At 28.0% G+C, this 16,850-nt stretch overlaps 1 protein-coding gene across 1 annotated transcript; it reads right to left on the bottom strand.

Annotated features, from left to right (window-relative positions):
• Window positions 1-1,369: 1,369 nt before the first annotated feature.
• On the bottom strand, window positions 1,370-2,998 carry LOC115695880 (uncharacterized). Its single transcript, XM_030622974.2, has one exon. The coding sequence runs from the start codon at window positions 2,761-2,763 to the stop codon at window positions 1,807-1,809; it is 957 nt and encodes a 318-aa protein (XP_030478834.2). The 5' UTR covers window positions 2,764-2,998; the 3' UTR covers window positions 1,370-1,806.
• Between the last annotated feature and the right edge of the window lie 13,852 nt (window positions 2,999-16,850).

Genomic DNA, 16,850 nt, shown 5'->3' with positions numbered 1-16,850 from the left:
AATCTATTTTATCATTTAACAAAATAAAAAACAATCAGTATTAACTTTTACGACATAATTAAACATAATTTAATTATACCAAACAAAGTAAAACACTCCCTAAATAGGGTTTTTCCATAAAAAAGAATATGATCAATATCTATTCTAAATAGGACATACTTAATCAATGTATGAGCGACAAATATTAATATTGTTACAACTAATATCTATGAAAAATATTACTTCCAAAAAATTAAACCATAAAATACACCAAGTGGTCACTATCAAAGACTAAATAAAAAGTGATCATTAGTACATTGCTTACAATATTTATCATAAGTTCTAAACATAAATATAGTTCTTAGAGTTAAATGTAAGATTGCCAATATTTTCCAAACACTATTGCCCAAGTTACCAAGGGTTACTTTGCACGTTATATTTAAATTAATTGAAATAAGAAACAATATTAACAGAGCCTTAGCTAAAGCTAACTAGGTTCGTGCCTTTAAACACCTACCCAGATCAGGACCAAAAAAATATTTTTTCTTTAAAAATATATTTTTCAGTAATTTTTCAAAATACCACATATATATATTTTAAATAAAAGGTCCAATAATTTTTATTTCCTAAGGCCTACCCATATATAATTAAATATATATAAAAAATACGGGTATGATATATGAGTATTGTTATTAGGTATATCAATGATACTTGGTATTTCCTTTAAAAATATATATTTTTCAGTTTTTAAAAATACCACATGTATTTAAAAGGGTAAATACCATTTTGGACCCTGTATTTTACAAAAGTTACTAATTTGACTATTTATTTTGTTAAATGACAAAATAGATCCTATATTTTCTAAAATAGTAAAAATAGGATCATGAGCATAATTTTAAACAATTTTATTTTTTAGACAAAACTCCTTAAATTTAACAATTTCAATAGTTCAGGGGGAGTTTTTAACGGCTAAAAAAGTTCAGGGGGCATGATTTGGTATATGTCAAAGTTCAGGGGGAAAAATTGCTAATTAGCTTAAATAAAAAATACTAAAAGAAGCAGTCGTAATCAGTATCATCATATATGTTAATATTGTTATTGGTTTAATTAAGTATCAGATCTCATATAGTTTAATATAATATAACTTTTAGAGAATATCATTAGTTAATCACAATATGACATGTTTAAAAGTATTAAATACCACTAGTGTTTAATAATAATTTTCCATATAAATATTGTCATAAGTAAAAAGTAAAACCCCATGTGAGGACTTTTTGGCAATGTACATATAATTAATATTTGAGATGAAATTTAATATGCTGATAAGTAGACAATGTCCATTGTTTTATGGTGTGCCAAAAATCATTATGAAAAGATTAAGAACATAATATATATAAATAATAATAAGTGAATTATATAATGATTATAGTCATTACAAGAAGTTTCTTTACATAATTTACAAGTTGGTGGTTTTCGAATATATTCAAAACTCACTCTCTCATCTCTTCTTTACATGTACATGTGCACAAGCAAAATAATAAACTATACCCTATTAACTATATAATTAAAACCAAATCAATTCATAACAATTTAATAATGACAACACGAAACCAATTTTCTCTCCAATGATTAAAATTAGATCAAGCCTTAATAATTATTAATTAATTTATAATTACTGGCTTAATTAATTTTTTCCCCTAGGATGGAACCCACCAACCTAGCTAATTAATTTATTTATTTACACATACATACCTAACCATATGTCTAATCCTTCAAGGAACAACAATAGTATTTTTTTTATTATTTTAAAAAAATACTTTTCAATTTCTATCTTTCTATGTCAATAGGCCCAAGATCAACTTTTCCCATTTCAACAAAACTTTTGGATTTTCTAATTTCAAGCTGATTTTTCTTTTGAGATTCAAGATCCTCATCTTTATCCTCTTCATTGAATCCCAATGAAAAATACTCAACTTTTTGGCCATAAACCTTTGCCAAAACCAAGTAGAGTGACACCCCAAAAATTGCTATTGCAATGAAGAACCAACTAAATTGAAGGTTGACCAAAGACTTTGCTCTATGAAGAGACTCTTCTCCTGAGCATCTCACCACATGATGACCTTCCTCATAGTGCATGAAACACCCTTTGGAAATCAAGGATGGTGTCCATAACATAAACCCCATCACCATAAGCCAAACCCCTTGAAACAAAATGCTAAGAGACCTAACAAAACTCACTAAGAAACTCTTCGGTAGCCCTATTCCCATTAGAGATGTGACCAGAGAGACAAGAATCACGAGCTGGAGTAGCAAGTGATATTGTCCCTCTGGTCCCATATGATCAGCAGAGTGGAGGTGGAAGAGGAGGAGTTGTTGTGCAAAGGCAACCGCTCCCATTAATTGTGTCATGCCATGTTGTGTCACTGTCTTATTAGGTATTTCAGCACGATCGAGAAGAATGGAAATAAGAGAGTATGCAAAAAAGGTGAGAGAAATAAAAGAGTGCTCGAAATTGTGGAGATGGTTTGTAGGGATGGTGCCATCATGGTCGAGTGGTTGGTGTCGCTCGGGGCCTATGAAGAGCTCCATGGCAACCGAGGCCATCGAGCCAATCATGATGAGGATTAGCTCGTTGTACTTGGTAGGTTTTAAGGTTGGGAACCAAGGTTGAGCTATGTAAGAATTTGGATGAAGTACATGAAGTTTGATATGGTTGAAAAGGTGCCATAATCCAATGAGGAGGAATCCCAACCCTGGTGCCACGTGTCCTACAAGAGTTCCCATATATGTCCTATCTAATAATATTTTTTGAAAGAGAGAGAGAGAGAGTTAAGTAGTGAAGATTGTGATAAAATGAAGAAAGCTATATATAATAATAAGTACTATAAGGATGGTGTTGAGGGGATTTTAATATATATGAGGGCTTAGGTTGAATTTTTAAAAGGGTCAAATGTCTAGAGTGTTCTTCTAATTAAGAAGCACAAGAAAGAAAAAATGATAAGGAATTGAGTTTTCTTTGGTGTATTTTTTTAGGTGGCTTGATGTTTAAGACTAACAATTAAAGGAGTTGACCAAAATGTCCCTTTGCATTAATGAAAAATGGAAGCCAAAAGCAAACCCAAGTTTAATTTCTTTCTAGAATGTCAAGCACAACGTTTTGTTGTACCACTTTTAATACAATCCAAGAAAATTACAAAATTACCCTTGATTAACATTAATTGCATTTGTTGTACTTTGTGAAAATTACGTAATTCCCAGTCTTTATTTTTCAAAATAATTGCAGATTTGATAAATAATAATAATAGTAATAATAATAATGATAGTTGATTTGATGTGTTATAAACTATAAAATCATTGTTCAAATAATTCATATTTTATTTCAAATAATTAATAGATCGTATTATTGAATTGCGATATGAATATTAACACTTTAATTTTAAGTTTGTACATATAAATATTTATTTGTTATTTGATATAAAAAAAACAAATTGTTAGATATATAGGTTGTGCCGTAAGGTTTTTCTTTTAGTAAATTTACATAAACCAAAACGTGCACTTGATTTATTAGATGAATTAGGGGTGTTCATCTGATCCAATCCGCACTTTTTTGGTCAAACAACATCCAATCCGCACTAAGTGCAGATTTCATATTTTGGATCCAATCCGATCCGCATAAGAGTTTAAATCCAATTCAATCCAATCCGCAATAGTGCGGATTGGATCGGTTATTTTGGATCGGTTATTTTTTTAATAATAAATTATTTAATATTTCATAGAAAAAAAATTAAAAAAAGACTATTGTTTCTTAATCTCCAATAATAATCTAATTCCATCTCTATTTATATACAAATTAAACCAATATACATATATATATATATATATATCAATATATATATACTTATCTTTAGATTTACACTAAAATATATATGTATCTAATTACTAAAATAAATAAGCTAGTATATATATATTTAAACTTTATGTGTATGTATCTATGTTAATAAGAATTATTTTTCTTGTGTTTTTTTATTACAAAATAAATAAAATGTGCCAACTCAATATATTACTAAAAAAGATTAAGAAATTAGAAGTTTGTGTCTTTTTTTAATTAATATATATTACATATTATAATTTTTAAAATATATATATAATTAAGTGCGGATTGGATTAGATCGGTTATTTTTTGAGGTCAAACAACATCCAATCCGCACAAGTGCGGATTTTAGATTTTTCAATCCAATCCAATCCGCATTTTGCGGATTGGATTGGATTGGATCGTGCGAATTGGATTGGATCGGATACTTTGTGAACACCCCTAAGATGAATCACATATTGAGTGGTTGGGTCTACTTATAAATTTAGTTATTTAATTTTGTAATTTTTTTTTATCTTGAATCTTTTTAAATTTTGTACCTTTTAATGAAATTATCTCTTTTCTTTCAAAAAAAAAAATATATATATATATTTTGGTACAACTATTTCTTATTTCTAGACTAAGAAGATTATAAGTTTTTTTTATATATATTTATATCATTAGAGTATTGATGGTTTGCGCAATTAATTTTTTTTTTCTAAAAAAATTAGAATTCATTAAAAAAAATGCGTTGTTATATAAAAATTTAAAAATTGAGGATAAGTATTTGTTCAAACACAATTTCTTAATTTATTAACAGGGTTGTCAAAATAACTACTACTAAAAACCGTTAATAAAGATTAAAAATCTAATAAAATAAATTGAGAACTTAAATTAATCTAAAGACTAATTAGGTGGAATAACTATTAAGTTTGCACAATTAAGTTGACAATAATAAGAATTCAAAACCAAGAATTTATTTATTTATTTATTTTGAAAGTCAATTAGAATTTTCATTATTATTTTCGTGCATATGCAGGAGATGGCGAAAGACAATTTTCCTTTGAATTATATATCATGTGTACTATACTTATCCTTAAATGGATAAACAATAGATTAATTTTCATGTATCTTTTGAGTACATAAGTAGAAAATTTATATTATAATTAATTAAATAATTGTTTATTCGATTTATTTATATCACAATCATCATCTTATAATTTACAAGTTTAAAGTTTTATTCATGATAAATTACTAAAATTATTAGAAATTATATATTATCAATACAATAAATTATTCGGAAAAAAATTAAAAATTCACAAGTTATAACTATAATTAACACCAACTTAATCGATAATAAAACTAAGAAAAATATTTTGAAATATACTTTTAAATTCAAAAATTGAAAAAAAAAAATTATTATAATTTAATTGAATTTTACAATATATGAGGTTGTCAATTGCTAACATTAAGGAGCTATTATTGAAATAATCATTCTAATCATTCTTGATCTCCAAGAAATTGGACAACGTACGACGCTTATCATCAACTCTTATATTATTATTATTATTATATACTAAAGTTTTGTTTATTTAATTAATTTAATATTCAAGCCAAATTGCATTTACATTCTTTATATATTATTTTATATTTTAGGTGTAGACAACTACACCAATACAAGCACATAATTCAATTTAAGCACCTAAGAGAGAATGAGAATCAAACAAAACAATGAACCTAGACCAGAAAGAGAGTACTATAAAACTTTTTATTTTTAATCGCAATAAAATTTATGACTAATTATAAATTATCATTGTATATTGTGATTAAAAAGATCATGACTAAATATATATTAGTCACAAAAATTATTATTTATTGTATCTAAATATTATTTAATCACACAAAAATTATATTTTGAATGAAAAATTATCACAATTAAATTAAGTCTTCCCGACTTCTTTATTAATCACTAATCTGTTTTACAATCCGAAACAAGAGCTTAGCCTAATAGTACCTTTACAATTAAGCTCACATGAAAGGTGTTTGATCAAATAAACAAGGCTTTTTTTAACATTCCTCCCATAGGTAAATCAGACAAAATTTATTACATGAATATATAGGTCATAAAGTAAAATCAACAATAATAATACCAAGACATTTACAATAAAAATAAACAAAACCCTAACAATAACCTCAACGAAAGATTCAATAAGCCACTACAAAAAATAGCTACTTTTAGTGACAAACTTTTAATAACAACATAATTTTTTTGTGACTAGTGTGACTTTTAGTCACAACAAAAAGTTACGTACTTGTGACTAAAATATAGTTTTTAGATACAAGTTGTCACTAATTTACTTTTAGTCACAACAAGTATTGTGACTAAAAACACATTTAGTTTAGTCACAACAAATTGTAATTTTTGTGACTAATATCTTTAACCACGGACTTTTTAGTCACAATATAAAAATGATAATTTATAATTAGTCACAACTTTTTACTTTTAGTCACAAGTTTTATTGTGACTAAAAGTAAGAATTTTTATAGTGAGCCACCAGTGATCAAGCATCAAAAAAGTATTAAGCAAATTAGGTTAATGAACATCTGACAGAGTCAACCCTATCGATGGCTATCAATCTATGATCTTCTAATAAAAATTAGAACACAACCCCATTTTCACACAAAAAATAAGGGAAATAATCAAACAACCAACTATGACGAGACACCCAAAAATAAGAGAATTGGATACCACTAAACACAAGGCCAATAGACAGAACTGGCCGAGAAAGAGACAAATATCACCCCCGCCAAAGAAAATTGATCCATACAATGAAATATTGAAACACCAATTGAGAACAAGACCCGCTCCAATCGTCAGAACAATAAAAAACTCTAATAATAAAGTAGATCGGTGACAAATTACCATATAATATAGAAATAAAATTAACATAAAATAGCATTAAAATTAAAACAATTAAAACTATAGGCACAATAAAGGACAAACTAAGAACGAATCAGACCCAAAACAATAACCATTCTCCACCAAACTCCTAAACCGAGAAGATGATGATAAACTTTTGTCACAGATTTGTGCCCAAAGCCCAACACCACATTACCCGACACATCCTTAGACCCTAACAACCCAAGACCTAATACCAACCAAACCCCCTATCGAAATCCATAACCAGTCCAACCCACAGCCATTGCACCACCTCCATAACACTAAATTGGAGTGAAGACACCTATTGATGAATGACTTAAACCCAACCACTGACAAACTAAAGGAAAACTAGGAGAGAAGGAAAGACAATGAGAGGAGAATCGATCCGTGAAGCCCACGCCAAAGTACCAATAAAAATCCCAACCAAAACCACACTTAAGCCCAAGAGGGGCCGACGGGCCTGACTGGATTGAGAGATCAAAGAAGAGATCCCGTGCGATGCTAGGTTTCCACGAGAGAGAGAGAGAGAGAGAGAGAGAGAGAGAGAGAGAGAGAGAGAGAGAGAGAGAGAGAGAGAGAGAGAGAAGCGGCGCTAATATAACTCGATGTTAAAGGCCAAAACCTAATATGAAAAGACTTTTGCTTAATATTTTGTTGACACAAATATAATCAAGTTAAATGTGGATGTTGCGTTTTTCGAAAGGGAGGAAAAATATGATTTTGGCATTTTGCACAAGATAATTCTGGCAATCTTATAGCAGCACGGGCAGGCTATTTCGGTGGTACTTACTATGGTGCAGTTATTAAAGCCTTGGGTATAAAGGAGGCCCTTAACTGGATCAAAACTAAACATTGGGATCATGTTGAGATCGAAACAGATAGTTTGGTCCGATGCAAGCAATCTGAAGCACTCACTCAATGGGCTCTACATTTGCTTTGATTATTCATGATTGTCAAGTACTTTTATCTTCTTTGCTCAATGTTCATTTTTATATTTTATTAAACGGTCAGCAAATCGAGTAGCACACTATGTTACTAGGCACTCTCGATTTCATGCTAGTTGTAGCATTTTAAATTTTCCTATTTCAGCTGAACTCGAGAACATTTTGTACTCAGAATACTAAACTATTTTAATGAAATTGATATTTGGTTTTCAAAAACAAAAGTATCACAATAAAATTAAACAACATTTTTGTGTCAACAATAAAATTAAACAGCATTTCATGAAAATTATTGGGCGAAACACAATTATTCAAATTGCTATCACATCACATTATATATAAAACCAAAATTATGTTAATAATTACAAAAATCAAATAATTTTTTTGGAATACATGACATATCTAGATGGCTATTTGAAAGAATATAAATGAATAACAATAAGAACGCAGCCCTTAATTTTCACCTAAAGTTTTGTCCAATAAAAAAATTAAGAAAATGTTACGTTTAATTAAATTTTAATAAATTATAGCTTTTACGTTTTTTTCTGTTCATATTTATCTCTTTGGATCTTTTGAAAAACAAAACGATGATATATATAAAATATAAATGTATATATAGTAAAGAAAATGCATTAGCAAAATCTTAACAAATAATTATGCATTACAAATAAAATTATTTATTACTTTATACTGAGCTAAGCCGTGAGAGCTAGCCTTATTTATATATACTTTAAAATTAATAATTTATTCAAAGTGACTCATATGATCTTTGGTTTTTGGTTTTTGGTTTTTGATTTTTTTTTTATTATTTTTATTATTAAAATTTCATTAACAACTAGAAAAACTGAATATATATATATATATACTAGCAAAAAGGTACGTGCGAGGCACGTATACTAAATTTTATGCTAATTTTTTCTATGTTATTTGAAAGTTATACAATTAAAAATTAAAGAAAAAATGTTATTAGTTATTCGGTGAGATTATTATTATTATGTGTATAGGAAAAAATCACAAATTAATTAATTTTATAATTTTAACTTTAATCAAATAGGATTCTAGATATATGAACAATAAATAATCACGTAAAAATCAAAAATAATTATTTGAATAAAGAATTCAATGTACAAAGTTATATATATGAATCCCATTAATCAAAAATAATTATTCAATATATGAACAATAATTTGTCACGCTATATGTTTCCCAATAAAGAAATCCACCTCCTCATAGTCAAAAATAAATAATACATGTAATACAGATCTTTGTAATGGAGTACCTAAAAGAAACAAAATTTCAGTTATCATAATCGGAAAAGGTTTAAGTGAACTAAATAATGACTAAGAAGATCTAAATTACAAAATGAAAATAACATGTCTATATGAGTATGATTTTTTTGCTATATGAGCATGATTGATCTAAGAGAAAATAGATAAACCTATAAACATATAAATATACTTAATATTAATTTTGACAAAGTAGCGATTCAATTATAAACAATTCTAAATATCAGCTTGCCAATTTCAACACACTAATTACTCATTAAATAACCATAATGTATATTTCATGATAATTTTATTTTATTTGATATCAAATGATAGAGATTATTGAGGTTTTCAGCCATGAAAAACACACTATGATAAAAAAGTAATGCTCATTAATTGTATATTTCAAAGAAACCCTAATTTCCATGAATGTCCCTAATAAGATATAAACAATCAAGTTGTAAATTAAAAAAAAAAAAGTAGCAAAATTTCAGTTAATATAAGAAATAGAACAAATTGAAGATTTATACAATATTGGAATTTGAACTTTTAGAGGCCATTAGCGAAGGGGCGAAACTCGTTAGATCCCCTAGGAGAACACTACCTTAATAGTCTGAACACAAAAATTGTAGAAATCAAAATATGAATAAATTAGCATCATCAACAAAAGGAAAATTAAAGGGAAAAGACTTAATAATTACGTGACAAATAATTATTGATTGAATTAAAAAGTTAAGATTATAAGATTAATTCAAATTATTATTCATATATTGATTCTAAAAAGAGTAAGAAAAAGAAACATCATTTCTTTGTGCCCAAACTGTTTCGGATTTTACAAACTCTTTGATATTAACAAAATTGTTGCTTTAATTTTTCATCACATTGGAAACATATTGTTTTAGCTCTATTAGACAACCATATTTTCCCTCCTAAAAAGTCATTTTTTTTTTATAATTGAAAGATGTGATGTTTGAGTAATTACATGTATTGTGTAGTTGAAGATTTGATGTTGAGTAATTTACATGCTGTGTAATTGAAGATTTGATGTTGAGTCATTTCACACTGGAAACATATTGTTTTAGCTCTATTAGACAACCATATTTTCCCTCTTAAATGTGTAATTGAAGATTTGATGCTGAGTCATTTCACACTGGAAACATATTGTTTTAGCTCTATTAGACAACCATATTTTCCCTCTTAAAAAGTCATTTTTTTTTTTTATAATTGAAAGATGTGATGTTTGAGTAATTACATGTATTGTGTAGTTGAAGATTTGATGTTGAGTAATTTACATGCTGTGTAATTGAAGATTTGATGTTGAGTCATTTTTTTGTTTTTATTTAATGATGTTTTTTTTTTTTTTGGATTTAATGGGATTTATTTTATTATATATAAATAAGAAGTGATCCATGAATTTCTCATAAACCATTTTATTTTTAATAATAAATTATTTTATTTTTAATATAAATAAAAGTCACCCACGAATTTCTCATAAACTAAGAATTCGGTTATATAGACACACTTTATATAGAATAGATATACTGTAGAACCTCTATCCAAGAATACACTTGGGACTAAGTAAATTATATTCTAATTAGGAGGTTATAACTAAATAGAGTTATACTAGAAAAAAAAATTAAAAAACTAAAAAATATCAATGTAACAATAATAACAATAAATAATCATTAATACTATATTATAATAGAAATATTTTAGAACCTCTATCCAAGAATACTGTAGAATATATATATACTGTAGAACCTCTATCCAAGAATACACTTGGGACCAAATAAATTATATTCTAATTGGAAGGTTATAACTAAATAGAGTTATACTAGAAAAAAAAATTAAAAAACTAAAAAATATCAATGTAACAATAATAACAATAAATAATCATTAATACTATATCATAATAGAAATATTTTAGAGTAAATATAATTTCATACATGTATTATAATTTAAGATAAAATTATTAATTTTACATAAATAAATTTACAAAATACATGTATATATTTTATTAAGATGTAATTATTCTTATATAGAGGTATACTTTGTTACTACGGGACTTAGAAAATGTATAACTAATTACAATTTAGAGGTTATTCTTATTTATAACTGGCCCAAATTAGGACTTAATTTTTTTATAACAAATTAGAGGTTATTCTTGAATATAGTATTCTTAAATAGAGGTTCTACTGTATATATATATATATATTTATATATATATATATGTATAGGCAAGTCTATATTGAGAACAAAACTCACAATGGAGGGAATAACTTAATTATTCAATTGTTATTTATTCTTAGTATATTTAAATTAATTTTTAAATAAAAAATAAAAAACTTAATAACTTAAATTAATCAGGAATTACCAAATGATAATTTACTTAATAGTTAACCGTCATTAAAAATTAAATTTAAATATTTATTTGTAACCAAAAGTTAAAGTATATACTTAAGTATTTAAAAAGAAATAATAATGCAATATGTTTAAAAATAAAATCAAAGTAATATAAATAATTATTAAATGGCATAAAATAATACCTATGAACGTTGAAAATTACAATTGATATGATTGAAGCTAGATTCTACATATCATTACTAGAACATAACATAACACACTTGACAATGTGATGAATGAAAATGGGGATTATTATTTAGTGCAAGTCTTTATTGAAAGCATTACATTATTGTCATATATTATTATAATAATTATAAGTATTATCACTACTAGCTAGTATTATTACCTAAATATTGTTATTATCCATGCAATAATTTCTAGAAAAATTCTTACGAGTATAACGATAACACTAATTATTTGTGTTATATATTATTATTAATATAGTTATACTACAAAATAATATTGAATAGATAAAGAGTAGGAAAAGAAAGAAAATAAAGAGAAGAATAAAATAAGAGACTCCATAGATTTTTTTTTCAGTAGTTTATTTCAATATAGGCTGGACCCTTATTTATACAAAAATATGATTAAAAGAATAGAAAAAAAAAATCAATATAATAAATAGGAGTGTTCATTGGACCACATCCAATATTTTTAGGCCTAATATTTTAGGTCCAGTATATATTGGATTGGATTGGATCCATTCATTCCAGGAAAAAAAGAGTAAAATTTTAATGTTAACTTTTATATATACATAAATATTTTACGTATAATAATATAAAATTTAATTACTCATCCAAACTAAATGAAAATGCTAATTAGTTTGATTGGATGTTGGATGTATTGAATTTTTGGACATCCCATCCAACATCTGATCCGATCCAATTGGATATTCAAAAATAACATCCAATCTGATCCGATCACAATTGGATAGGGGCTGTTCATCCGATCCAATCTGCACTTTTTTGGTCAAACAACATCCAATCCGCACTAAGTGCGGATTTTATTTTTTGGATCTAATCCAATCCGTACAATAGCTCAAATCCAATCAAATCTAATCCGCAAAAGTGCAGATTGGATCGGTTACTTTGGATTTGTTACTTTTTAATATTTATGAAAAAAAATATTTTTTTTCACATAACTAGCAACAAAATAAAACAAATTATAGTTATTTTATGTCTCCAACAACACATTTAAAAAATAAAATAACAAATTCAAAGGAAGAAAAAAAATTATATATATAAATAAAAATATTTAATTTTATTTTAAATTGTATGTAGAAAAAAATATATAAGAATAGAATATACATTTTATCTATTAAGTTTTGCAATATAATTGTATTATATGTATTAGACTTTTAAATTACTATTTTCTTTACATTAAAATATTATTTGTATGTATAATTTTTTAATTTTTTTATAAATATGTGTGGATTGGATTGGATCGGTTACTTTTACATGTCAATCAACATCCAATCCGCACAAGTGCGGATTTTGAATTTTCCAATCCAATCCAATCTGCACAAGTGCGGATATCCGCACTTTGCGGATTGGATTGGATTGGATCGTGCGGATTGGATTGGATCGGCTATTTTATGAACACCCTTACAATTGGATATCCAATGTTTGGCGGTCAGTTGTAATTTAATCGGCCGGTTGTCATTGGATTAGATGATTTATGCACGCCCCTATTAATAAAAGAAAATACAATCAAATATTAATGGTGATATATAATTAATTTGATAATTTAGACATATTCATATATAATATTTCATAATGTACTCCTCCTTGGATGTCTATAAAAACTTACTCATTAAAAATCCTGCTAAAAAAACTTGGTCAAAAACAAAGAGTGTAGTATGAATTAACTTCTCCTTGTTTAGGCATTCGTGGAGATCTTTAAATCAATAAATTCCAATCTTGTATGTCGTCTTCTCAATTATTGATGTTAGTAATAACTTTGTGAATAAATCTGCAAAATTGACACTTGATTGAATATGTTAGACACCAATATGTATTCACTTGAAATATATATATAAATATCTTATAGCAACAATAGTTTGAAATCATTGATTTTAAGAAATAATGAAATAACTTCTGGCATTACTAATATATGTAAAATCTATATTCTTTGAAATTAAATTTTATATCTATTCATTATCTTCAGGGGAAATGATATTTAAATATTCCAAATATACAATAAATTTACAATTAAAATATGTGTACAATTCATATTCTATTCAATAGTTAAATATAATTTTACCTTGATATAAGCGTGTTCGTTCTACAGGCCTACGTTACCACTATTATTCAATTCCATACATGATATATAGATTTCTTATATTTTGATTGTGTATCATATTTCATCTTCTTGTTGTTTTTAATTTCTTCTAGAAATATTTGAGTAGTAAATAATATATTTAATTATTTAAAATTATTGTATTTACTTCGAGAAATAAGGTTGAACAAGTAAAAATATACTTATCAACAACGTTTAATTCTCTTCCCACTTGTGCCAATTTCAGCATAAACATATACTTATTAGTAGAGCATGTCCAAGGTGCAATTTTTTTTTTTTTTTGATGAAACGACTTTTCATGCATTGATAGTTGCTAGAATCGCTCATCAGTTAGTATGAGTCACATTTTTATGATTGAGTTTGGAAACTGCCAAATGCCCCAATAGAGAAAACTCAACTCAAAAGGAGGCTAAGAAAGAACAATTCATTATATAATGAAGGATTACAATACAGAACAAAAGTAGGGAACAGATGACACAATGCCTACTAGATGGGACTGCAATACAACCAATTCAAGCAAAAAGGCTATAACATAATTTTCTTACATTCAGTAGTGTGTGCACCAGCACACTACCTTTAACAAAAAGAATTAGCAGCCTAATTACATTGTTTAATCAATTTTTAACACCACTTCTCAAGCGAAAGGGTGAAGAGATCACACCGAGCTTGTCAACTAAGAATTGAAACTGAGAGTGGGAAAGACCTTTTGTATCTAAGATTAATTTGCTTATGAATTACTTTATCTTGAACAAAATGAATATCCAGATCTATATGCTTAGTCCTTGCATGATAGACTGAATTTATAGCAAGTGAGCTTGCACTCATGTTATCACACCACACTATAGGAGTATTTATTAATTTCATTAAGCAGTGACTAAATCCAAGTGATTTCAGTAGTAACATGAGCATCGACCTTGTATTTTGACTCTGTGCTAGACTTGGAGACAACAGATTGCTTTTTGGAGGACCGTGAGATGAATGCTTCTCCAAAATACATACAATATCTGCCTATGGATTTTCTATCATCAGTGCAGCAGGCCCAATCCGCGTCTGAGTAACCTACAATCCCAAGTCGATCACTTTAATGAATGTGAATTCCATAATGTATTGTGCCTTTAAGAATCAAAATATTCTCTTGGCTGCACTCAAGTGAGTTGTAGTAGCGTCTTTGAGAAACTGGCTCAACTTTTTTACTGCAAAGGTTATATCTGGCCTCGTATGAGTAAGGTACTACATAGCTCCTATGATCCTCCTATAATTGGAGGGATTTTCAAGTACAGTCCCATCATGGAGAGATAGAGGTTTTCCTCCAACCATAGGTGTTGGACAGGGTTTGATGTTCTTCATGTTAAGCTTGTGGAGAAGGTCTATTATGTATTTCCTTAAGATAGGTACATTCCAGTTGAGTCTCTATAAACTTCTATTCCCAAGAAGTAGTTTAGTGCCCCCAAATCTTTAAGAGAAAAGGCCATATTCGACCTTTGAATGGAGTTGTTAAACTTTATAGAGTTATTTCCTCTAATGACAATGTCATTCACATAAATTAGAGCCATGATTATAAATTGTGCACTACTACAAATATCAAAATTCGTGACGGTCCTAAAAACGATTTTTTTCAGAGACCATCGCTAAAAAAATTAAGTAACTATTTAAAACTGTCGGGAAAAATTTAGTATTCCCGACGGTTTAAAATCGTAGTAAACAAAATAGGCAATGTATTTTAATAAAATACGAATTGTTAGGAAACCCTTATACCCTGATTATAGTATCGTAATTAATGATATTATAAGCAACTAAAAAATTACTTTTTCATTTAGAAAAATTAAAAAAAAAAAAAATCGTGAATCTTGAACTTGAACTTGCAGCAGGACATGAGTTATATGGCACGCCCTGTGCGCGTGATAGAAGAAGGAATAAAGGTCTTACGAAATAAGACTATACCCTTAGTCAAAATCCTGTGGAGTGATAGTTCTGATAGAGAGGCGACATGGGAGTTGGAAAAGGACATGCAGAATCAGTACCCCGAGTTATTCTCAAGTAAGTAAATTTCGAGGACGAAATTCCTTTAAGGAGGGTAGATTGTAATAACCAAAATATTTGATTATTTTTTTCTATTACGATAGTCTAGTTATCTCGATGTGGAAATAGTTATTGCATAGAATATAGTATTTTTTTTATTATTGTTATTAGAAAGTGGTATGTTTCTTTACTTCATAAATAAAATGGTATCAGAGCCTTGACCCAGCCGGAAGTGTGGTCGACGAGGACGTCGGACCCCGTAAGGGGGGGTGATTGTGACAGTCAACAGTCCCGTGATCTGTAAGGGGAAACACCAGGTAAGTTGTGCAATCCCACACCGCCTGGGGAAGGTCAAGTGGGATGATTTTGAGACTGTGTAGGTATGGGACTACACAGTTGAAGATGGCTTAAATGGATTGATTGGTACTACCTATAACAACAAGGTGCATCTTGTTTTTCAGTAGCCTATCTCGAAAGAACTCCACAGTTAAGCGTGCTTGACCTGGAGAAATTTCAGGATGGGTGACCTCCTGGGAAGTTTTCCCAAGAAGCGTGTGAGTGAGGACAAAGCACGCTGGAAACACTCGTGTTGGTCTGTAGGGTCAGTCATTAATCCAGGAAGTAGCCAGAGTGGCGTACTCGTGTATAAGAGCCATTTATTCTGTGGGTGTAAGGACCCAATGGAGGCTTGAAGCGGGGACGTTACAATCTGGTATTTCATGCTAACGTTACACTAATATTATTGTAAATAACACTACAAAAAGTAGCTACTTTTAGTGACAATTTTTTAGTTACAATATAAATTTTTTGTGGCTAAATGTAATTTTTAGTCATAACAAAAAGTTACTTGTGACTAAAACATTGTATTTAGCTACACGTTGTCATTAATTTAGTTTTAGTCACAACTAAAAACACATTTAGCCACAATAAATTGTAATTTTTGTGACTAATACTTTTAATCATAGACTTTTTAGTCACAACATAGGAATGATAATTTATTTGTGACTAAAAGTAAGATTTTTTGTAGTGTAAGTTGGTTGTAGGTATTTTTATAATTATTTTACATTATATCTATATAATTGTAAGATTCTTTATATTTTATAATTGAATATATATATATATATATATTTTGAATGGATAACTGAAAATATTTC

The sequence above is a fragment of the Cannabis sativa genome, chromosome 6 (assembly GCF_029168945.1).
Source record: "Cannabis sativa cultivar Pink pepper isolate KNU-18-1 chromosome 6, ASM2916894v1, whole genome shotgun sequence".
Lineage (NCBI taxonomy): Eukaryota > Viridiplantae > Streptophyta > Magnoliopsida > Rosales > Cannabaceae > Cannabis > Cannabis sativa.
Note: the sequence above shows the minus strand (reverse complement) of the source record. Positions and strands in the feature narration are given on the sequence as shown.

What these genes read in the sequence shown, in the direction of transcription:
- LOC115695880 (XM_030622974.2), bottom strand. Translation starts at nt 2,763, where the DNA reads ATGGGAACTCTTGTAGGACACGTGGCACCAGGGTTGGGATTCCTCCTC.